Below are 22919 nucleotides of genomic sequence, written 5' to 3'. Positions count from 1 at the left end.
TGGAATTCACTATGTACGTACCTAGTCTCAGGATGGCCTTGGACTCACAGTGATCCTCCTACCTCTGCCTCCCAAATATTGGAATTAAAGTCATGCACCACCAGGTCTGGCTTCTTGGATTTTTTTGTTGTTGTTGTTTGTTTGTTTTGTTTCTCAAGGTAGGTTCTTACTCTGGTGCAGGCTGACCTGAAATTCACTAGTAGTCTCAGGGTGGCCTTGAACTCACCGCAGTCCTCCTACGTCTATCTCCTGAGTTCTGGGATTAAAGGCGTGTGCCATCCCTCCCAGCTGAAAAAATATTTGTTAAGTATTTATTTATTCCACGCAGAGAGAATGAATGGGTGTGCCAGGGCCTCCTACCACTACAAACAAACTCCGGGTTCATGGGCCACTTTGTGCATCTGGCTTTACATGGGTACTGGGGACTGAAACCCTGGGCTGGCAGGCTTTGCAAGCAAGTGCCTTTAACCACTGACCCATCTCCCCCGTCCCCGTTGACTTGTTTTCAAAACAGTTTCCTCATTACTAGAGTGCTCAGTGAGGGCAGAGACTACTATGTGGGTCTCTCCCTTATCCCCAGTGGATATCCTAGCTCATAATAGGAAGTCCAGGAGTATTATGGAAGTGGTGTGCAGAACTTCGTGACAGATCCCCATGGCAGAGGGAAGCTTCGGGGTGACCTGGAAACTTCCTTGCGGGGCGATGCTATTTGTCAGGGTGCACTTAGGCTGGTGGAAGAGGGCAAGGATGATAAACGGAGAGGGAAGTTCCCAGTGTAGGTGCTTTGCGGTGGTTTGAACCAGGCTGTCCTCTGACTCCCTCCGGCACGCAGCTAGGATAGGAACTCAAGAGTCATCTTGCTCACTGGGTGCTCAGGGAAGCCTGTCTGGTCCCTGGGTCGTGAAACTCCGTGGGAACTGGAACAGTGTTCCAGGCCCACCTCTGGCTTCTAGGACCTCAGGATGTGGATGCAGTCGGGGTTCAACAAATGCCGGTTAGAAAGGTAGAGAATGTGGCCAGGCATCCAGGAGAGAGTCTGGAAGAGGAGCCGATGTGGGAACGGAGCTGGAAACAGGGCAAAATCGGAAGCCCAGAATTCGCCCCTCCTGACAGGACTCCAACTCCCCCAGCAGGCTAATGCTTTATTTACACACGGCTACCCACCGGCTTCACACCCGCACTGCTGGAGACGTTATTCCGACTTTGTTCCTGTGGTCACGGGGGTGGGGGGGGGTGGGAACGGGCGGAGGCAGGGGGGTGCCCAGATAGGTAACGTGATTTGCCCAAGGTCACACAGCAGGTGAGCAGAAGAGTCGGGATTTGGCCCAGGGCTGTGCTCACGTCCCGGGGAGCTCGCGCTCTTCCTACTTCACTCCAAGCCTCCCGGCCCCCTCCCCCACCCCTCCCCGCTACCCCTCCTCTCCCCCGCCCCGCCCCACGCCTCCCCTTCCCACCCCTCCTCCGTGCTGGTGGCGGCGGCAGCGGTGGAGCCACGTGGTGGGCCGGGAAGCGGCGGCCGCCGAGCGCCCGGGCGGCTGCCCCAACTGGGCAGTGCTGCGCCGCGCCGCGCTCGGAGCGGGACGCCCGGGGCCCGAGGTGCGCCTCGCGGCCGCCCGCAGACAAAGGAGGCGCGGCGCAGCGGGGCTCGCGCGCGGGCCGGGCGGAGGACCATGGACTCGGAGCGCGGGCGGACGGCCCCGACCCTGAGGACACGGCATTCCGGGGCCGGACCCTAAAAGCACCCGGGGTGGTGGTGGGACCCCGCCGCCGCCGCCGCCAGCGGGAGGACGCGGAGCGCGAGGGGCGCGGCGGAGGGCGGCCCGCGCGGCCCGGGAGCCATGGCCAAGTGCAGCGGGCGCTGCACGCTCGTCGCCTTCTGCTGTCTGCAGCTGGTGAGCCGCGCGCCCAGCGGGAGGGCGGGTCCCGGGGTCCCGGGCGCACCGGAGGGGAGGGGGATCGTGGGTCTCCGGCGGGGCGGCCGGGCGGAGCCTGCTCCTGCCGCCAGCCCGGCCAGCTCTTTGTGTGCGCTCCTCGCCTCCCGGCGCGCCGCGCGCACGGTCCGGCCCGCGGTCCCCTCCGCGAGCGGTCCGCGCCGACCCTCGGGCTTCCTCTCGGGGGCTGCGCCGGGGAAGGGACTGGGGATGGGAGGGAGACGGCGGAGGCTCTCTCGGGGCTGGGGGTGTGTCCGAGGCTGGTCTGTGGATGCGATGGGGTCCCTGCCGTGCGCGTTTCCCCTCCTGATCTCTGGTTGCGCGGGTCTCCCTTCCTCAGGGTCTCTGCCTCCGGGCTCCGCCCCTGTGAGTGCTCTTCACAAAGTCTCTGCTCCTGAGTGTGTGTCTCCGGGCACACCGCTCCATCTCCGACCATGTTTGCTCCTGGTTCATCTGTGTGGTGGGATCTGAGACTCCTGCCAAGAACGCTCAACCCTCCTTTGTGCTTCTGACTCCCATCACCCTGAGGACTAGGTGGCCTGGGATAGAGAGCCACCTCCCTGGGGAGGGTCACCAGGAACTGCCGGGTCCTGGGCCGCCTTGATCTAACAGGTCCTGAACCAGCTTTTGGCTTTGATCTGGTCTCTGTGGCCCCGGACCTGGAAGCCATCAGTTCCATCCGAGTATGGGGTGGGGTCAGGCAGAGAGCTCTCTAGAGCCAATGGACAGGAACATTTGGTGTGTCTCATCTCCCTCTCCACCCCCCCCCCCCCGCCACCGCCCCAGGATAGGAGAGACCCTTCTCTCAAGCAGACCAGCAGAGTGATTTTGGAGGCCCAGGGGAACTAGTGATGTGCTCTTTAAATAAGATGTTGGCCTGTGAATAGGGAGGGTCACCCAGAAGCCCAGGTCTCCTGCCTTCCTAGAGCTGGGACCCAACACCTAGTGGCTTTGGGGCTGGACTTCTCCTCTAGGCATATTTGGGTGGGAACCCCCGGCCACGCTGTATTCTTAGGGTGAGTTGGGGTCACCTCAGTCTCACTTCTCTTGTACATGGTCACCTGGGTCCCCTCCCTGGCCTGCTTGTGTCTCCTGTGCCTTCCTCCTCCTCACAGGTGCGGAGGGTGATGGAGACAGGCTTTGAGTGGGATGTGCAGACATCCTGGCTCATCTGGTTCCTCTCTTGAAAGCACCTGCCTCAAAACTGCCACCCACGGAGTGACAGGACCTTCTCCCTGAAGACTGGAGCCAGCCCTATTAACCCCACCCCTCAAAGGGGCTACCCAGTGTCCATCCTCAAAGATGGTTGAGGTAGAAGAGACACTTCAGAAGGGCTGGGATGACCTGGTTTGTTCCCTGCTAAATCCCCAGCAACTGGAACGTTGCCTGACACCCCGTTAATATTTGTAAACTGAATAGATAAATCAGTTATTTGGTAATTTGGGGCTTATAGTAGAAACGCCTTTTATCCACTTTTGAGTAGCATAAAATGCCAAGAAGTGTTGAAACTTAAGATAATTCCTTTTCTGTTTTTATTAATTATTATTTATTTTGTTTTTTTTGAGGTAGGGTCTCTAGCTCAGGCTGACCTAGAATTCACTATGTAGTCTCAGAGTGGCCTTGAACTCATGGCAATTCTCCTACCTCTGCTTCCCAATGGCTGGGATTAAAGGCATGCACCCCCATGCCCAGCTAAAATTATTTTTAATTAATTAATTTGAGGGGGTTGTTTCTTGAAGTAGGGTCTCACTCTAGCCCAAGCTGACCTGGAACTCACTGTGTAGTCCCAGGCTGGCCTTGAACTCAAGGTGATCCTCCTACTTCTGCATTTTGCATGCTGTAATTAAAGGTATGTGCCACCACGCCTGACAATTTTTAGCAAAATTATTTATTTATTTGTAAGTGGGGGGGGGGAGAATAGGCACGCCAGGGCCTCTTGCTACTGTAAACAAACTAAATGCATGTGCCCCTTTGTGCATCTGGCTTTATGTGGAACTGGGGAATTGACCCAGACCAGCAGGCTTTGCAAGTAAGTGCCTTGAACCACAGAGCTATATTCCCAGCACAATTTTTAATTAATTTTTGAGACATGGTCTTATTCTGTAACCCAAGTGGGTCTTGAACCTTCTGCGAACCTTCTGCAATCAGCCTCCCAAGTACTGAGATTACAGGCATAAGCCACTACACCCAGTTTAATTTTAAAAATTTTAATCAGGGTTTTTAAAGTTGTATTTGTTTATGAGAGACAGAGGTGTGAGAATAACAGGGCCTCTTGCCACTACAAAGGAACTCCAGATGCATGTACCCTTTATGTATCTGGCTTTATGTGGGTACTGGGGAATTGAACCTGGGTCAGTTGGCTTTGCAAGCAAGCACTGTTAGCTATTGAGCCATCTCCCTAGCCCAGTCCAAGGTTTTCGAGGTAGGGTCTTGCTCTAGCTCAGCCTGATCGGTAATTCACTATGTAGTCTCAGGGTGGCCTCAAAGTCACTGCAATTCTCCTACCTCAGCCTAAGATTAAAAGTATGTGTCACCACGCCCGGCTGCCAGGTTTTGTTGTTTTGTTTTGTTTTTTGTTTTGGGGTGTTTTGTTTTGTTTTGTTTTATAGGGTCTTACTGTAGCTCAGGCTGACCTGGAATTCACTATGGAGTCTCAGGGTGGCCTCGAATTCACAGCAATCCTCCTACCTCTGCCTCCGGAGTGCTGGAATTAAAGGCGTGCGCCACCACACTCAGCTTCTGCCAGGGTTTTTTAACTTAAGAAGTAATTAGTGTAGCCAGGCACGGTGGCTCACACCAATCCCAGCACCTGGGAGGCCAAGGTAAGAAAGTCACCATGAGTTCAAGACCAGCCTGGGTTATAGAGTGAGTTCCAGGTCAGCCTGAGTGAGATGAAGAGTCTGCCTCAAAGACCAAAGAAACAAAACTGATGTATATAATTATGAAGTGAGGATAAGTAAATACATAGGGCAAGTTTTCTTCTGTGCTTGAACCCTCCTCAAAGGTAGACCTGACTGAAATTTGTTTTGTTTTGAGGAGCACTTGGGATGGGCTCATTTAGCCTTATGATATAACTTACTCAGAGTTCTACGGAACTCGGGTCCTGGCGTGTGACCAGCATCCTCTGCTGCCTTAGTTGTAACAGAAGTAGCTCTGGCCCTTACACTCTGGCCCCCTTAGCAAGTGCTTAGCACTCTGTGGTGAAGCAAAAGTGGCAGAGGGTATCTCCCTGTCTGCAGAGCTTTTCCTGCCCCGCTATGCCCACATGGGACTTGCTTGGACAGGACCTGGGTGGGAGTCCTCCTCTCCCACACCCTGCCCCGGCGGCTTGGGCAGCTTGTGAGGCTGCGGGAGACAATTTAGGAAGCGCTCCAAGGAGGGACTTGGAAATTGGTCTCTTGGCTCTATTGCTCTGTCTGAGCTGATTGCAAAGAAGGTCCCTCCAGCTGTCACGAACCCCCTAGAGCCTCTGCGGCCTGGCAGCTTCCAGAATGTGCTCCTGGGATGTTGAATACGCCAGCCTGAGGGGAGAGGGAGACTTGGTTTTCTCAGAGAACTGAGAAGTCTGTTCGATATTTTTCAGCTGAAAATGTAAGAGAGAAACTGTCACTTTTCTTTCTTCCTTCCTTTCTCTTTTCTTTCTTTTTCTATTTCCCTTTCTTTCCTTCTTTCTTTCTTTCTTTCTTTCTTTCTTTCTTTCTTTCTTTCTTTCTTTCTTTCTTTTTTTGAGGGAGGGTCTCACTCTAGCCCAGGCTGACCTAAAATTCACTATGTAGTCTCAAGATGGCCTCAAACTCATGGCAGTCCTCCTTCCTCTGCCTCCTGACTGCTGTGATTAAAGGGGTGCGCCATCACGCCCGGCCACATTTTTTTTTTGCACGTGTAGATGTGTGTGTGTGGTGTGTATACATGTTCATATATGTGGGAGCACATTTCTTTCTTTCTTTTTTCTTTTTTTTTTTTTTTTTTTGAGGTAGGGTCTCACTCTGGCTAAGGCTGACCTGGAATTCACTATGTAGTCTCAGGGTGGCCTCAAACTCATGGCGATCCTCCTACTTCTGCCTCCCGAGTGCTGGGATCAAAGGCGTGCGCCACCATGCCCTGCTTGTGATCCCATTTAAGTGTATGAGTATACATGTGCGTGTGAGCATGGAGGCTGGAGGTTGAAGACGGGTATCTTCCGTGATGGTTCTCCATCATATTTATTGAGGCAAGGACCCACTTGCACCCAGAGCTCTTTAATTCAGCTAGTCTAAGCCAGCAAATTTGCCTCAGAGTTCCTCTTTCTCAAGCACCCCACTGGCTGGGATTATAGATGGTCCACCACACCCTCCTGGCATTTAAAACAGCTGCTGGGAATCCGAACCAGCCCTCAACGCAGCCCCTCCGTGGAGTCAAACCTTACAGTAAAGCAGTTCCATCCTAATTCCTCCTCTCAATTGAGCTAAATTTACTTTGGGGGGAAAAGTAGAAGCATGAGGGGATTGGGTGGTCAGGGAGGCAAGGGGGGGCTGTGCCACCGGGGTGAACAAGTGTAGGGTATTATTTGAAGCTCTGGCGAATGGCAAGACCCGTCTGCGTCCCAGGTCCCTTTGTTACTTCCTGCCTTCTCTCTCTGTCTTCTGCAGATTCCTTAACCACTTGGCCAACTCTCCAGCCCAACTCTTTATTTAACAAAGGGAGGGAGGGAGACAAAACAGGCACGCCAGGGCCTCTAGCCGCTGAATGCCAGACACATGTGCCACCTTGTGCATCTGACTTTATGTGGGTACTAGGGAATCGAACTTGGGTTCTTAGGCTTCACAGGCAAGTGCCTTAACCGTGAAGCCATCTCCCCAGCTAATTCACTCTTTGTTACTTGTTGGCATTATTTCATCTTCTGTGCAAACCCTGTCCTTCCTTTCCCTTCACCTCCTTCCTTAAGGCCACTCTGTTCTTCTGATAAGGTGATGAACCAGGGACATTTGCCCCAGGGGCTTGTCATCAGTTTCTTCATCATCATCATTATCGCTGTGGTTTCAGGAGGCCTATGCTAAGCACTTTATATGCATTACCTCATTTAACCAAATGAGCTTACATATGTAAAGTGCTTGGCAAAGTGCCCGAGACATGTTAAATGATCAATAAGTGCTAGACATTTTACTGCCTTTCCGTATTATCGTAATTCCACACAGTGGGATGGATGGTATTATTGTCCCCTTTTTCAGATGAAGAAGTTGAGGCTGCCCGAGGTGAAGAGGTCTGGCTGAGGTCGCTGAGCTAGTAGGTGACAGAACCAGGGTGCCAGCCCTTTTCTGTTCTTGTTGGCTCCTGTAAAAAATATGTGAGTTTAAAGCCGGGTGTGATGGCACACACCTTTAATCCCAGCACTCAAGAGGCAGAGGTAGGATTGCCATGAGTTCAAGGCCACCCTGAGACTCCATAGTGAATTCCAGGTCAGCCTGGGCTAGAGTGAGACCCTACCTCGAAAAACCAAAAATATTGATAATAATAATAATATGTGACTTTATCCTAGCACTTAAGGGGATGAGGTAGCAGGATTGCAATGAGTTCAGTTTGGGGTAGAGTGAGGCTTATCCGAGAAAAGAGGGTGGGGCCAGGCATGGTGGCGCATGCCCTTAATCACAGTGCTCGGGAGGCAAAGGTAGGAGGATCACCATGGGTTTAGACCACCCTGAGACTACATGGTGAATCCCAGGTCAGTCTGAGCTAGAGTGAGACCCTACCTTGGGGGGAAAAAAGGTGGAGGAAGACTGGGGAGATGGCTCAGCAATTAAAGGCACTTGCTTGCAAAGCCTTCTGGCCCTGGTACTTACATAAAGCATGATGCACAAATCTGGACTTCATCTGCAGTGGCCCTGGTACCCATTCTCTCTCTCTCCCTTCCTCTGCTTTTTTTTTTTTTTTTTTTTCCAGGTGGATTCTCACTCTAGCCCAGGCTGACCTGGAACTCTGTAGCTCCAGGCTGGCCTCAAACTCACAGTGATCCACCTTCATCTGACTTCTGAGTGCTGGGATTAAAGGTGTGTACCACCACACCGACCTCCCTCTGCTTTTTTTAAAAAGTGGGGGCTGGGACTGGAGGGATGGCTTAGCAGTTAAGGCATTTGCCTGCAAAGCCAAAGGACCCAGGTTCAATTCCCTAGGACCCACGTTAGCCAGATGCACAAGAGGGAGCATGCGTCTGGAGTTTGCAGTGGCTGGAGGCCCTAGCATACCCATTATCTCTCACTCTCCCTCTCCCTCTTTCTCTCTATCAAATAAATAAATAGCTGGGCATGGTGGTACACACCTTTAATCCCAGCACTCTGGAAGCAAGAGGTAGGAGGATCGCCATGAGTTCAAGGCCACCCTGTCAGCCTGGGTCAGAGTGAGACCCTACCTTGAACCCCCCCCAAAAAAAATAAATCTTTTTTTAAAAAGTGGAGGCTGGAGAAATGGCTCAGCAGTTAAAGGTGCTTGCTAAGTCTGATGGTCCAGGTTTAAATCCTCACTACCCACATAAAGCCAGAAGCACAAGTGATGCATGCATCTGGAGTCCATTTGCAGTGGTGCCCACGCTCACTCTGTCTGCCTCTAAAATACTTTTTTTGGGGAAGAGTTGAGGTAGGGTCTCACTCTAGCTCAGGCTGACCTGGAATTCACTATGAAATCTCAGTGTGGCCTCCCGGTTGTTGGGATTAAAGGTGTGTGCCACCACACCCAACCTAAAATAATTTTTATTTATTTATTTATGTTTATTTATTTGAGAGAGGGAAAGAGGCAAAGAGAGAGAGACTGGGCGCCAGGGCCTCCAGCCAGCAAACAAACTCCAGATGCATGAGCCACCTTGTGCATCTGGCTTACATGGGTCCTGAGGAATCAAATTGAGGTCCTTTGGCTTTGTGGGCAGATGTCTTAACCACTAAGCCATCTCTCCAGACCTAAAATATTTTTTTTTAAGTTGGGGTGGGGATGACTTCAGACAGATCCAGGCCTCAGTTTCCTCATCTAAAAATGAAAATAGGGCTGGAGAGATGGCTTAGCGGTTAAGCGCTTGCCTGTGAAGCCTAAGGACCCCGGTTCGAGGCTCGGTTCCCCAGGTCCCACGTTAGCCAGATGCACAAGGGGGCGCACGCGTCTGGAGTTCGTTTGCAGAGGCTGGAAGCCCTGGCACGCCCATTCTCTCTCTCTCCCTCTATCTGTCTTTCTCCCTGTGTCTGTCACTCTCAAATAAATAAATAAAAAATGAACAAAAAAAATTTTTTTAAATGAAAATAAATATACAAGCCCCTGACACTGTGAGCCCATGAGAGTTCCCTGCTGAGATTGTTCTTGCCCTGCTCTTTGTCACCTTGGACAGGTAGATTCATTCTCCTGGGACCCCAGCATCTTCTGTGTAGGGAAAGTCCTCCCCATCTTACAGAGTGGTGGGAAGAGTTTCTTGAGCTGGGTGCAGACCCATATTAGGCACTCAGGAGAGCTTCTGGAAAGCTCTTTGCTTCCTGGAAGATGGTGGGTGGGTGGAAGGGAAATACTCAGCTTCCGACTGAGCTGCGGTTAATGGTGTGAAACATGGCCAGCTTGATTGATGTCGTCATTAGTGATAGTGACGGCGAGGGCCTGCCCTCCTTCCTCCCAACATCTGCAAGCTCATGGGTCCTCGGGAGCGTCTGCCCCTGTGGTTGGTTTGAGGTCCTTGTGGGCCACTGGCATCTTCTGTTCCTCAGTCTCTGTGGACAGAATGAGGCTGGGAGATCAGATGGACATACTGGACAGTTAGACTGAGGCCAGACAGCCCTCGGGAGGTGGGCAGAGCCAGGTGGAATGAGGAGGGCTCTGGGGTCAGGATGAACCCTTTGCAAGGGATGGGGATGGAGGATTGTTCATTAAATGATGCTGAATGGCAGGGATCAGGTCCACAGCGCTGCAGTCAGGCAGACACAGCTGCCTTGCATTGTGACTCCCAGAAAGTTCTTCTCCCTTTCATAGCCTCCACCTCCTCACATAGAAAGTGGTCAGAGGGCTGGAGAGATGGCTTAGCGGTTAAGTGCTTGCCCGCGAAGCCTAAGTATCCCGGTTCAAGGCTTGATTCCCCAGGACCCACATTAGCCAGATGCACAAGGGGGCGCACACATCTGGAATTCCTTTGCACCCATTCTCTCTCTCTCTCTGTCTCTTTTTCTCTATGTCTTTTGCTCTCAAATAAATAAATAAGTGAACAACAACAAAAAAGAATGTAAGAGCCAAAGGAAGGGTAAAAATATATTTTGAAAGAAAGAAAGAGGTCAGAATATCCGCTTCAGTCCCGTTTCAGTCTGAGGGCTCAGTGACGTGTCTGGACAGTTCCAAGCATGCTGCTGGCCCAGGGAAGCAGTCCCCATGGCCAGGTGCTGTTTGCCTTGTGACTTGGGCAGCTTGCTCAGCCCCATCTCTAAGTAGATCAGAGGATTTACTGATCAAGGTCATGCACATAAATGCTCAAGTCTTCTTTTTCCTCCTCTTCTTTCTTTTCTTTCTTTTTTAAAAATAATCTTATTGATTTATTTATGATTTTGGGGGAGAATGGGCATGGCAGGGCCTCTAGCCACTGCAAACGAACTCCAGATGCTCGCACCGCTATGTGCATCTGACGTGCATAGGTTCTGGAGAACCAAACTTGGGTCTTTATTTAGGCTTCACAGCAAGTGCCTTAACTGACAAGACATCTCTCTGGCTGGCTGTTTTAAAATTTTTTATTTATTTATTTTTTAAATTTTTGTTTATTTACTTGACACACAGAGAGAGAGAAGGGCATACCAGGGCCTCCAGACACTGCAAACTCCAGATACATATGCCACTTCATGCACCTGGCTAACGTGGGTCCTGGGGAATCAAACCTGGGTCCTTTGGCTTTGCAGGCAAACGCCTTAACTGCTAAGCCATCCCTCCAGTGCCTGGCCTTTTTTTTTTTTTTAAAGACAAAGTCTCATGTAGGTCAGGCTAGCTTTGAACTTCCTGACAAACATGCTTTCATCTTTCTAGTGCTGGAATTACTGACATGTGATATGCCACCACACTTGGCTTCCAGGGCTTCATTTCTTTCTTTCTTTCTTTCTTTAATTAAAAAACATGTTTTATTGAGCTGAAGAGATGGCTTAGTGGCTGAGATACCTGCCGACAAAGCCTAAAGCCAGGTTCCATTCCCCATGACCCACGTAAGCCAGATGCACAAAGTGGCACACACATCTGGAGTTTGTTTGCAGGGGCTGGAAGCCCTGGTGCACCCAGTCTCTCAGTCTCTCTCTCTCTCTTTCTTTTGCTCCTTACAAGTAAATAAGGCATTTAATATTAAAATAATACTAATATTAAAAATATATTTGAGAACTGGGCGTGGTGGCGCACGCCTTTAATCCCAGCACTCAGGAGGCAGAGGTAGGAGGATCTCCATGAGTGCAAGGCCCACTGAGACTATATAGTTAATTCTAGGTCAGCCTGGGCCAGAATGAGACTCTACCTCGAAAAACCAATATATGTATTTGAGAGAGTTAGGGACAGAAAGAGGAAGACAGAGCATGAGCATACCAGGGCCTCTAGCCACTGCAGACGAACTCCAGATGCATGTGCCACTTTGTGTGCATCTGGCTTACATGGGTACTGGGAATGGAACCCAGACTGTCAGGCTTTTCAGGAAAGTGCATGTGCATGGCTTTATTTCCTTTTTTTTTTTTTTTTTTTCTTCTGTATTCTCAGGGTGGCCTCACTCACGGTGATCCTCCTACCTCTGCCTCCCAAGTGCTGGGATTAAAGGTGTGTGCCACTATGCCTGGGTTTTTTGTTTTTTGTTTTTTCCAAGGTTTGGGTCTCACTCTGGCCCAGGCTGACCTAGAATTAACTATATAGTCTCGGTGGCCTTGCACTCATGGCGATCCTCCTACCTCTGCCTCCTGAGTGCTGGGATTAAAGGTGTGCACCACCATGCCGGGCTGGTTTTATTTCTTTGTGTGAAAATATTGGGCTTACCCCTATGATCCCAGCATGAGGCGGGTGGGCTAAGGTAGGAAGATTACAGAATTCAAGGATAGCCTAAGGACCCAGGTTTGATTCTCCAGTACCCATGTAAAGCCAGATGCACAAGGTAGCATATTTATCTAGAGTGGATTTGCAATGGCTAGAGGTCCTGGTGTGCCCATTCTTCTTCCCTTCCTCACTTTCTGTCTCTTTTCTTTTGCTCCCTTCTTGCAAATAAATAAAATATAATATATTTTAAAGAGGGGTGAGGCTAGCCGGGCATGGTGGCTCATCCTTTAATCCCAGCAAAGGTTGGAGGATCACCATGAGTTCAAGGCCAAACAGAGACTACATAGTGAATTCCAGGTCAGCGTGGGCTAGAGTGAGACACTACCTTGAAAAATAAACCCAAAAAGTGAGGGCTGGAGAGATTTCTCAGTGGTTAAGGTGCTTGCCTACAAAGCCTAAGGATCCAGGTTTGATTCCCCACATAAGCCAGATGCAGAAAAGTGACGCATGCATCTGGAATTCCTTTGCAGTGTGGCTGGAGGCCCTGGTGCACCCATTTTCTCTCTGCTCTCATCTCTCTCCCTATACTTCTTTCTCTGTCAAATAAATATATTAAAATTTTTTCAAAAAAAGAAAGGGCTGGAAAGATGGCTCAGCAGTTAAAGTGCTTGTTTGCAAAGCCTAAGAACACAGGTTCGATTCCTCAGTACCCACATAAGCCAGATGCACAAGGTGGCACACGCATCTAGAGTTCATTTGCAGTAGGTAAAGGCCCTGGTGTGCCCATTCTCTTTCTCTCTCTCAAATAAATAAATAGGGGCTGGAGAAATTTTTTTTTTTTTGACAACTTCTATACATAAAGACAACAAACCATGGTATTTCCTTCCCCTTCCCACCTTCCCCTTCATAACTTTGCTCTCCATCATGTCCCCTCTCTCTCCATTAGTCTCTCTTTTAATTTGATGTCATCATCTTTTTCTCCTGTTATGAGAGTGTTGTGTAGGTATTGCTAGACACTGTAAGGCTGTAGATATCAAGGCCAGTTTCTGTCCAGACAGTTGCATGTAAGGAGTCCTACCCTTCCTTTGGCTTTTACATTCTTTCTGCCACTTCTTCTGCAATGGACCCTGAACCTTGGAGGGTGTGATATGTTTCAGTGCTGGAAACTCCTCTGAAATAAAATATTTGTTAAAAAATACAAATAATGGAGGCTGGAGAGATGGCTTACTGGTTAAGGCACTTGCCTGTGAAGCCTAAGGACCCAGGTTCAAATCTCCCAGGCCCATGTAAACAAGATGCACAAGGTGGTACATGCATTTGGCATTCATTTTCAGTGGTTGGAAGCCCTGGTGCATCAATTCTCTCACCCTCTTTCTCTGTCCCACAAATAAAACTTCATGTGAAAATATATCAAGGGGCTGGAGAGATGGCTTAGTGGTTAAATCACATGCCTGCAAAGTGTAAGGACCCAGGTTCGATTCTCCAGGTCCCATATAAGCCAGACGCACATAGTGGTGCATGCGTCTGGAGTTCATGTGCAGTGGCTAGAGGCCCTGGCGCATCCGTTCTCCCTCTATCTCTTTCTCTCTCTCTCTGTCTCAAACTAATTAATTAATTAATTAAAATCTTTAAAAATGTCAAATAATTGGCTGGAGAGATGGCTTAACAGTTAAGGCACTTGCCCACAAAGCCCAAGGACCCAGGTTTGATTCCCCAGTACCCATGTAAGCCAGATGCACAAGGTGGCACATGCGTCTGGAGTTAGTTTGCAGCAGCTGAAGGCCCTGGCATGTAAATCAAAAAATACCAAACAAGAGCTGGAGAGATGGCTCTACAGTTAAAGGTACTTGCTTGCACAGCCTGATGGCCTCCAATTTCCCAGTACCCATGTAAAGCTAAATACACCAAGTGGCAATGCATCTCACGCTTATTTGCAGTGGCAAAAGGCCCTTGTTGCCCATTCTTTTTCTCTCTTTCCCCTTGAAAATACATTAAAATATTTTTAAAAACACAATAATAACCCTCCCCCCCCCAAAAAAAAATACAGAGCTGGTTCCAAAGATAGCATGCTTCTAATCCTCAGCACTCAGGAGGCTGAGGCAGAAGGATTGCCTTCAGTTTGAGGCCAGCCTGGGCTATACAATAAAATTCTGTTTCACTTTAACCACTAAGCCAACTCCCCAACCCCTAAAACCTTTTTCAAGAAACCAAAAGCAGCCAGGTGTGGTGGTGCACCCCTTTAATCCCAGCACTCGGGAGGCAGAGGAAGGAGGATCGCGGTGAGTGTGAGGCCATTCTGAGACTATAGAGGGAATTCCAAGTCAGCCAGGGCTAGAATGAGACCCTACCTCAGGAAAAAAAAAAAAAAAAAAAAAAGCAGGACGAGAGAGATGGGTCAGCAGTTAAAGGCACTTGCTTGCAAAGCTTGACAGCCTGGTTTAATTCTCTCTATCCACATAAAGCCAGATGCATAGAGTGGTGCATGCATCTGGAGTTTGCAGTGCCAGGAGGCCCTGACATGTTCTCTCTCTCTCTCTCTTTATGCTTATAAATAAGTAATATTTTTAAAACCCATGAAGAGGGCTGGAGAGATGGCTTAGCGGTTAAATGCTTGCCTGTGAAGCCTAAGGACCCTGGTTCAAGGCTCAATTCCCCAGGTCCCAAGTAAGCCAGATGCAGGTCCCACTTAAGCCAGATGCACAAGGGGGCGCATACATCATTTGCAGTGGCTGAAGGCCCTGGTGCGCACCCATTCTCTATTGATCTGTCTCTTTCTCTCTGTGTCTGTCTGTCACTCTCAAATAAGTAAATAAATAAATAAAACCATGAAGAACTAGTTTCAGGCCCTGGGCTGGATGTGGGTTTGGGATGGGAGCCCAGTCCCAGAGTCTTGGCCTAGTCCTCTCCTGCCGTGGCCTGGAGAGGGACAGCTGGAGAGCAGTTGATTTGGAACCTGGGACATCAACCTGCAAACACACCTCCTGTCTGGACATTGACACAGGGTGGAGGATGAGCACTCAGTTTGGGAAGAGTTAGCCTTGGTGGCAGGTTTCATGGGTTAAGCTGGCCTCCTGGCTCTGTATTTCAAAACAGCAGGAAAGAGGGTTGAAGAGAGTGGGCTTGGGGTCCAGCCGGGCTTTGAGTTCCAGCCTTGACTCTTTGTAGACGCGTGACCCTGGGCAAGACACACACACATCCAAGCTTCCACACACTCTTCTAAACGAGTGTAATCGTGAACCTGCATCTGAGTTATTGGAGTGTTCCTTTGAGATACAAGCAGAGCCAGAGCTCACAAAGGGTTCATAACCTTGGATGGCCAGGGCAGGAGGCAGAAGGTTCTGCTGAGCTCAACAATGAGGGTAGGCAAGGGAACCTGGAAGAGTATTGGAGCATCAGGACTGTGTAATCTATGTGAAACTCGCTGTTTCTTGATCTATGAAATGGGACTGACAGCAGTAGCTACTTCACAAGACAGCAGTGTGACCAGAAGCCGGGCTGAGTTACCTTAGAATACAAAATAACTTGTCAGCTGCAAGTCAGTCTCAGGGTCCTAGTACTGGCTGCGCAGCCCTGGCTTCTTTGTTTCCTTCTGGGTCTCACTTTAGCCCAGGCTAACCTAGAACTCACTCTCTAGTCCCAGGCTGGCCTCAAACTCACAGTGATCCTACTACCCCTACCTCTCAAGTGCTGGAATTAAAGGCGTGCACCACCATGCCTGGCTTTCTCTTTCTTTTAAAAAAAAAAAAAATGTTTTTAGGGCTGGAGAGATGGCTTAGTGGTTAAGGCATTCGCCTGCAAAGCCAAAGGACCTAGTTTCAGTTCTCCAGTACCCATGTAAGCCAGATGCACAAGGGGCACATGTGTACGCCATTCTCTCTGTCTGTCTCTGTTCTCTATCTCTCTCTGCTTGTAAATAAATTTTAAAATGTTTTTATTTATTTATTTGAGAGAGAAAGAGGTTGGGGTGGGGGAATGGGCACACCAGGACCTTCAACTGCTATAAATGAACTCCAGACGGTGGTACCTTGTGCATCTGGCTTACGTGTGTCCTGGGGAATCAAACTGAGGTCCTTTGCTTTTGTAGCCAAGTGCCTTCATCACTAAGTCATTTCTCTCTAGCCCTCTTTTAGTTTTCTTTTTCTTTCTTTCTTTTTTTTTTTTTTAGGTAGGCTCTCACCCTAGCTCAGGCTGACCTGGAATTCACTATGTAGTCTCAGGATGGCCTCGAAGTCACAGCAATCCTCCTACCCCTGCCTCCTAAGTACTGGGTGCTGGGATTATAGGTGTGAGGCACCACACCCAACTTTCTTTTTCTTTTCTTTTCTTTTTTTCTTATGAGAGAGAGAACGAGAAAATTGGTGTGCCAGGGCCTGCAGCCCCCATAATCACACTTCAGACACGGGGGCTGCCTCGTCTGCATGCGCGACCTTGTGCTCTTGTATCACCTTGTGCATCTGGCTTATGTGGGACCTGGAGAGCAGAACATGAGCACAACGTGGGTCCTTAGTCTTTGCTGGCAAGCGCCTTCACTCCTAAGCCATCTCTCCAGCCCTCCTTTTCTTTCTTTTTAAGTATTTCTTTATTTATTTGACAGAGAAAGAGGCAAAGAGAGAGAGAGAGAAAGGGAATGGGTGCACCAGGGCCTCCAGCTGCTGCAAACAAACTCCAGGCACATGCGCCTCCTTGTGCATCTGGTTTACATGGGTCCTGGGGAATTGAACCCTGATCCTTTGGCTTTGCAGGCAAACACCTTAACCGCTAAGCCATCCCTCCAGCCCTTCTTTTCTTTTTTAAAAAAAATATTTATTCAAGAGAAAGTATAGGGGTGCCAGGACCCCTTCGCACTGGAAACAAAATCCAGGCGCATATACCTCTTTGTTTGTGGAGCCATATATGGGTACTGGGGTGGGGGGCAACCCTGGGCCTCATTTTCCCCAGTCTGAAATGAGAAATTGGAGGAAGGTATTGACCTCAGTGTTTTTCAGCTATCCCAAGGGCCCTGCAGAGTTGGGGTTGATAAGCAGGTGGTAAGTTTCCTGTTCATTGCAATAATTAAGAATCTGTGGGACTGGAGAGATGACTTACCAATTAAGGCACTTGCCTGTGAAGCCTAAGGACCCAGGTTCGATTCCCCAAGACCCACATAAGCCAGATGCACAAGGTGATACTTGTGTCTGGAGTTCCTTTGCAGTGGCTGGAGGCCCTGCCATACCCATTGTCTCAAATAAAAAATTCAAAAAGATATTTAAGAGAAAAGAATTTGTATGTAGGTTGGTTAACTTCTAGGACATGTACCAAATTTCAGGATAACCCAGGTTTTGGGGACCAACAGATGCTGGTACTCTTTAGAGCACAGAGCAGTGTTTATTACGCATAACAGAAGGCATTCTTACAGTGTCCCGTTTGCTTTAAGCCTGCTCATTTCTGCCTCCACCCCAAAGCAGGGGGCCTGGCAGAGCTCTGGGCCCCAGAAAGCAGGAAAACAGACATGTGAGGACATTCTACCCATCTACTCACCCTCACCACCCCTGCTGGAGCAGGAAGGCTGCCTCAGCTTTGCAGAGTTAGCTTTCCAGGGTTGGCTCCTAAATCCTTTTCTTTTGGGAGGGGGGCACCTTTCTTCAGCCCCAGCCTGAACCAGAGATGTGGGTTTTCAATTACACAATTAAATGCACAATTAGGTATAATTACCAGTGCTCCAAGCCTGAGTCTGCTCATAATAGGCGTGTAATCTACTGCAGCCTCTGTTTATACTACTCAGTGCGCTCCCTAATGATGCTGAGATGCCTTCACACTGTACTGTTGCCATGGAGATGAGCCCGCCGCCGCCGCCACCATGCAAAGCTGACAAATAATGTGCTGGTCCTGGGCCCTTGGATTGTTTCCAAGGCCTCTGCAGCCACCTTGAGAGTCAAGGGCCTGGCCAGGTAGGCCAGAAAACAGGTTAGCCCTTCCTGCCCTTCACCAGTCCTGTCTGCATACGTCAGCCTAGAGCTACCCTAGGGGAGCTTCAGTCACCCCATGCCCTGTCCCCCACCATCCCAGGGTCCTCAAGCCACGTGCAAGATGGCCTGCTGCTGTACGTGGTCTTGTGAATATCAGGTATTGCATAGTGCTTAGGAGGTGAGGTCTGGACAGGCAGTCATGCTACACTTGGTTTCCAGATAGACCTGACTGCCATGACTGGCTCTGTGACCTTGGACATGTCTGTGTCCCTCCCTGGGGCACTCCATAAGTAAAGTGAGCCACAGCATCTCTGCATGTAGTACTTTCTTCAAAAAAATATTTTAAAAAAAAGCTTGTGTGTGGTGTACATGTTTGTGTGTGTGTGCATGTACAGTCCCCAAGTTGACATCAGATATCTTTCTCAGTCACTCAGCATCTAATTTTGTGAGACAGACTCTGTCACTGAACTATGAGTTTACCAGTTCAAGTAGACTAGCTAGCCACAGAATCCCAGGAATCCTCCTATCTGGTGCTGGGATTCCAGGCATGCATGCACTGCTGCCCCTAGCTTTTCTGTGGGTGCTGAGGATTCGAACTCAGGTCTTCATGCTTGTGTAGCAAGCACTTTACCCACTGAGCCATTTGAGAGAGAGAAAGAGGCAGACAGAGAGAATGAGCTCACCAGGGCCGCCAGCCACTGCAAATGAATTCCAGGCGCATGCACCACCTTGTGCATCTGGCTTACATGGGCCCTGGGGAGTCGAACTGAGGTCCTCTGGGTTTGTAGGCAAACACCTTAACAGCCAAGCCATCTCTCCAACCCAGTCCTGGTACTTTCTAACAGAGATCTAGTGGGCATTTAGGACACACCTCACTGTAACTGCATGACATCCTCACTCCACCCCTGCATGTGGACCGCATGTGCTGCTATTTTACAGAAGTACAGTCTGAGGACCAGGCAGACTGGGGCTGTAATCCGAACCCAAGCCCCATACGGCTTCACCAGTCCCACTTCATGGGTCCCCACAATAGTCTTTGTGTTTCTTAGATGGGGACTGCAAGGCTTTGTGGACAGAAGTTACTGGCCAGAGTCATACAGTAGGGCAGGTACCAAAGCTGGAAATCCACACAGTGGAAGTTATGACAGGGTAATAAGATTGCCTTCCATGGGTGTGTACTGAGGACCCCCTTACCTGGCTTATCTCAACTGCTCCAGAGACAAGGAGTCCCAGGTCCCTCAGGCCCACACTGCGCCACACTGAGGAAAATTTGGGCCTAGTTCTTCCACCCAGTCCTCCTCACCTCAGTCAGTAGAAACAAGTCTTCTTGTTACTGTTCTGAGACAGGGCCTCAGGTAACCCAAGACAGCCTCAAGCTTGCCATATAATTGAGGATGACCTGAAACTCCTGCCACCGAGCCAGAGTGCCGGGATTACAGGTGTGTCTCCTCACGTCACACTCCCTTCCCTGGTGCTTAAGCGCGTTGGAGTGGTGTCACGGTCTCTTACCACTGCACGTGAACACCTGGGTTTAATTTTTGTGCATCTGGCCAAACAAGCATTTTTAACCACTGAACCGTCTCCTCAATCCTCCACTTCTTTTTATTCTTTTTTTCTTTTTGTTGTTTGTTTGTTTTCGATAGGGTCTCACTCTAGCCCAGGCTGACCTGGAAGTCACTATGTAGACTCAGGCTGGCCTCAAACTCACAGTGATTCTCTTACCTGTGCTTCCGTAGTACTGGGACCACCATGCCTGGCAGCTCAGATTTGAGAGAGAGAAAGGCAGATAGAGAATGGACACACCAGGGTCTCTAGCCACTGCAGACAAACTCCAGATGCATGCACCACCTTGTGCATCTGACTTACACGGGTACTGGAGAATTGAACCTGGGTCCTTAGGCTTCACAGGCAAGTGTCTTAACCACTAAGCTATCTCTCTAGTCCCCTTAGAATATTTTTTATGGACACCTACTATATGCTAGCTCCTGGGAACATAGGTGCCTCAGCTAAGAAGGCTGCTTATTGTACTGTGTTGGGCAAGTCACCCTTGACCTCTCTGTAACTCAGTTTCTTTTTTTTTCTTCTTCTGTGGTACTAATAATCAAAGCAGGACCCAGATCCTGTTAGGCAAGTACTCTATAGGACCCACACCTTAGTGTCTTCATCCATACTGTGGGCATGCCTGCTCCTCATGAGGTTGGCAGCAGTGTTAGCAATCCTAGCTAGCAGTTAGCAAATGCTTACTGAGTGCCACGTGCTGCCATGCCCTTGAGGCTCAAAAAGGCTTAAGAATTGGGCTGGAGAGATGGCTTAGTGGTTAAGTGCTTGCCTGTGAAGCCTAAGGACCCCGGTTCAAGGCTCGGTTCCCCAGGTCCCACGTTAGCCAGATGCACAAGGGGGCGCACACGTCTGGAGTTCGTTTGCAGAGGCTGGAGGCCCTGGTGCGCCCATTCTCTCTCTCTCTCTCTATCTGTCTTTCTCTCTCTGTCTGTCGTTCTCAAATAAATAAATAAATAAATAAATAAAATAAATAAATAAAAAAGGCTTAAGAGTCATGTCCAGGGGTTAAGGAGATGGCTCAGCGTGGAAGAGCATTTGCTGCACAAGTACCTGAGTTCAATCCCCGGCACACGTAAAAAGCTGGGCATGGGGGCCTGGAGTGATGGCTTAGCAGTTAAGGCGCTCAATTCCCCAGAACCTACATAAGCAAGATGCACTAGGGGCGCACGCGTCTGGAGTCCAGTTACAGCAGCTGGATGCTGTGGCGTGCCCATTCTCTCCCTATTTCTCTCAAATATTAAAAAAATAATAAATCCAGACATGGCTATACATACTTGTCACCTCAGCCCAAAGGGAAAATTGGTATGTCACACCAAAAAAAAAGCTAGCTCCCCCCCCAAAAAAAGTAAAATTTAGCCAGGCATGTTGGTGCATGCCTTTAATCCCAGCAGGACGCAAAGGTAGGATCACTGTGAGTTCAAGGCCACCCTGAGACTACATAGTGAATTCCAGATCAGCCTGGGCTAATGTGAGACCCTACCTCAAAAGACAAATAAGAAAAGGTAAAAAGAATGTCTAGCTCCAGGTTCAGTGAGACTCTGTCTCGAGGGAACAGGCAGAAGAATGAGAGAGGAGGGCACCCACCTTGACTTCTGGCTCTTTAGGGACCTCACAGCACCTGAGTGGCCAAGCAGGCATCCCAACCACCAGGTGTCCCACAGCCAGGGAGATGGAACCCCAAAATGAGTTTCCTTCAGTCACTCCCTCGGGGCCTCTTCGTTTCTCTTAGAGGATGAGGCATTTGGTTGGAGGGATGGTGCTCACCTGGCATAGCTCAATAGTCTGCTGGCTATGGGTTTCCTTGACTGTCATGTGAAAGGCCAGCTTTTAAAATTATTTTTAGAAGGGCCGTTAGACATCAGTTCCACCCTGACATGAACTAGGAAAACCCAGATCCGGTATGACATGCCCAAGACCTCAGTGTAAGCAAGGGACAGCATGGAACTAAGACCCTGAGTGAGTTTTGGACACTTCTTTTGACTTTTCCTTACACCCCAGCAGTCTGTTACAGGGTGAGAGGGTGTTACTGTCTTTGCTTGAGACAGGTTCTCATGTAGCCCAGGCTGGCCTCAAGCTTGCTGTGTAGCCAAGGATGACCTTAGACTGCTCCGCCTCCTGTCTGAGCCTCCCAACTACTGGGATTGCCAGTGTGCAGTAGGGTGAGGGGGTCTTGTGCACGGTGGATATGTGTGTTTGTATGCATTCAAAACCGCATGTTGCTGCGTGGCCAAGCATTTGTAGGGCTGAGTCTGGCATGTCAAGTCTTGTGAATCAATAAACATCCCTTCCCGTTTCCTCCCTCTTCATTTATTCATGAACCCTGAACTCTCTGGCTCCAGAGAAACTGCCTAGAAGAAAGCAATTAGAGCATAATTAGAACCACTCCTATCATCAGCTCTCGGTGATGGGGGGTAGCCCTGGGAGTTCCCTGTAGCCCCAGTTCCTACAGCGGCCACTTGGCTCCTGCCCACCCATGGAGAGAGGGTCACCCTTGGCAGGGGACAAGGACTTCTCTCCAGAGCCATTGAAGCACTCAAGCACAGCAGCAGGCTAGGGAGGAGGGGCGTGTGCCTAACACACATGCACACTTCGACGTGCTGCCTTGCAGAAGACCTCCAGATCTCTGCACGGAGCTCTGGGCACACCCTTGCAGGGAGGGGCCCCAGGCCAGGCACTGCAAGAAAACTAAAAGCTCTGCTGCGGCTCCTGCTTCCCAGCGAAACTGCTTAGCACATTGCAATAGAGACTACAACTGTGGTAGGAAGTTATAAATTACTTGGAGGAAGCCATTTACCACGCAGGACTCCATTCATTGTCAGATGATTAATAGTAACAATAAAGTGGGTGGCACAAGCCTGTTAATTCCAGCTCCCAGGAGGATAGGGAGATTGAGGCAAGTTTGAGCTACACATTGAGACCTGGTGTGGTGGCGCACACCTTTAATCCAGGCACTTTGGGAGGCTATGGTGGGGGATCACTGTGAATTCCCAGGACCTGTATAAGCCAGATACACAAAGTTGTGCATGCATCTGGAATTCATTAGCAGTGTCAAGAGGCCCCTGAGCACCTATTCTCTCTCCCTTGCTGCTTGCAAATAAATAAAAACATCTATCTATCTATCTATCTATCTATCTATCTATCTATCTATCTATCTATCTTCTTGCTAAGATTTATTTTTATTTATTAGAGAGAGAGTGATAGAGGGAGAATGGGTGCGCCAGGGCCCCTAGCCACTGCAAACAAACCCCAGATGCATGCGCCCCCATGTGCATCTGGCTTACATGGGATCTGGAGAATCGAACAATCTTTGCAGGCATGTGCCTTAACCACTAAACCATCTCTCCAGCCCCTAAAAGTATATTTTAAAAGGGCCAGCCACAGTTCCATAGGGAGTTCAGCCTGAACTGCTTTAGTCTTTTGTCTTAAACACAATCAACAACAAACAATAACGTTACAGTAATGATAACAACAGTCAATACTTAGGGTTATTTTGGAGCCTAGATCT

General features: G+C 49.5%; 1 protein-coding gene across 3 annotated transcripts in view; it reads left to right on the top strand.

Annotated features, from left to right (window-relative positions):
• The first annotated feature begins 1682 nt into the window (after positions 1–1682).
• Nkain1 (sodium/potassium transporting ATPase interacting 1) overlaps positions 1683–22919 on the top strand; it is a 61917-nt gene continuing 40680 nt past the window's right edge. The window contains exon 1 of one of the 3 annotated variants that reach the window (XM_045150276.1): positions 1683–1892. In XM_045150276.1, the coding sequence (XP_045006211.1) occupies positions 1839–1892 (54 nt within the window). In that variant the 5' untranslated portion in view covers positions 1683–1838. Of the gene's footprint in view, positions 1893–2522; positions 2544–22919 lie in introns of those variants that run through there. The other 2 variants (XM_045150275.1, XM_045150277.1) reach the window with 2 other exon arrangements.

This window comes from Jaculus jaculus, chromosome 5 (assembly GCF_020740685.1).
Source record: "Jaculus jaculus isolate mJacJac1 chromosome 5, mJacJac1.mat.Y.cur, whole genome shotgun sequence".
Lineage (NCBI taxonomy): Eukaryota > Metazoa > Chordata > Mammalia > Rodentia > Dipodidae > Jaculus > Jaculus jaculus.
The sequence above is the reverse complement of the archived record's forward strand: the minus strand, read 5'-3'. Positions and strand labels throughout refer to the sequence as shown.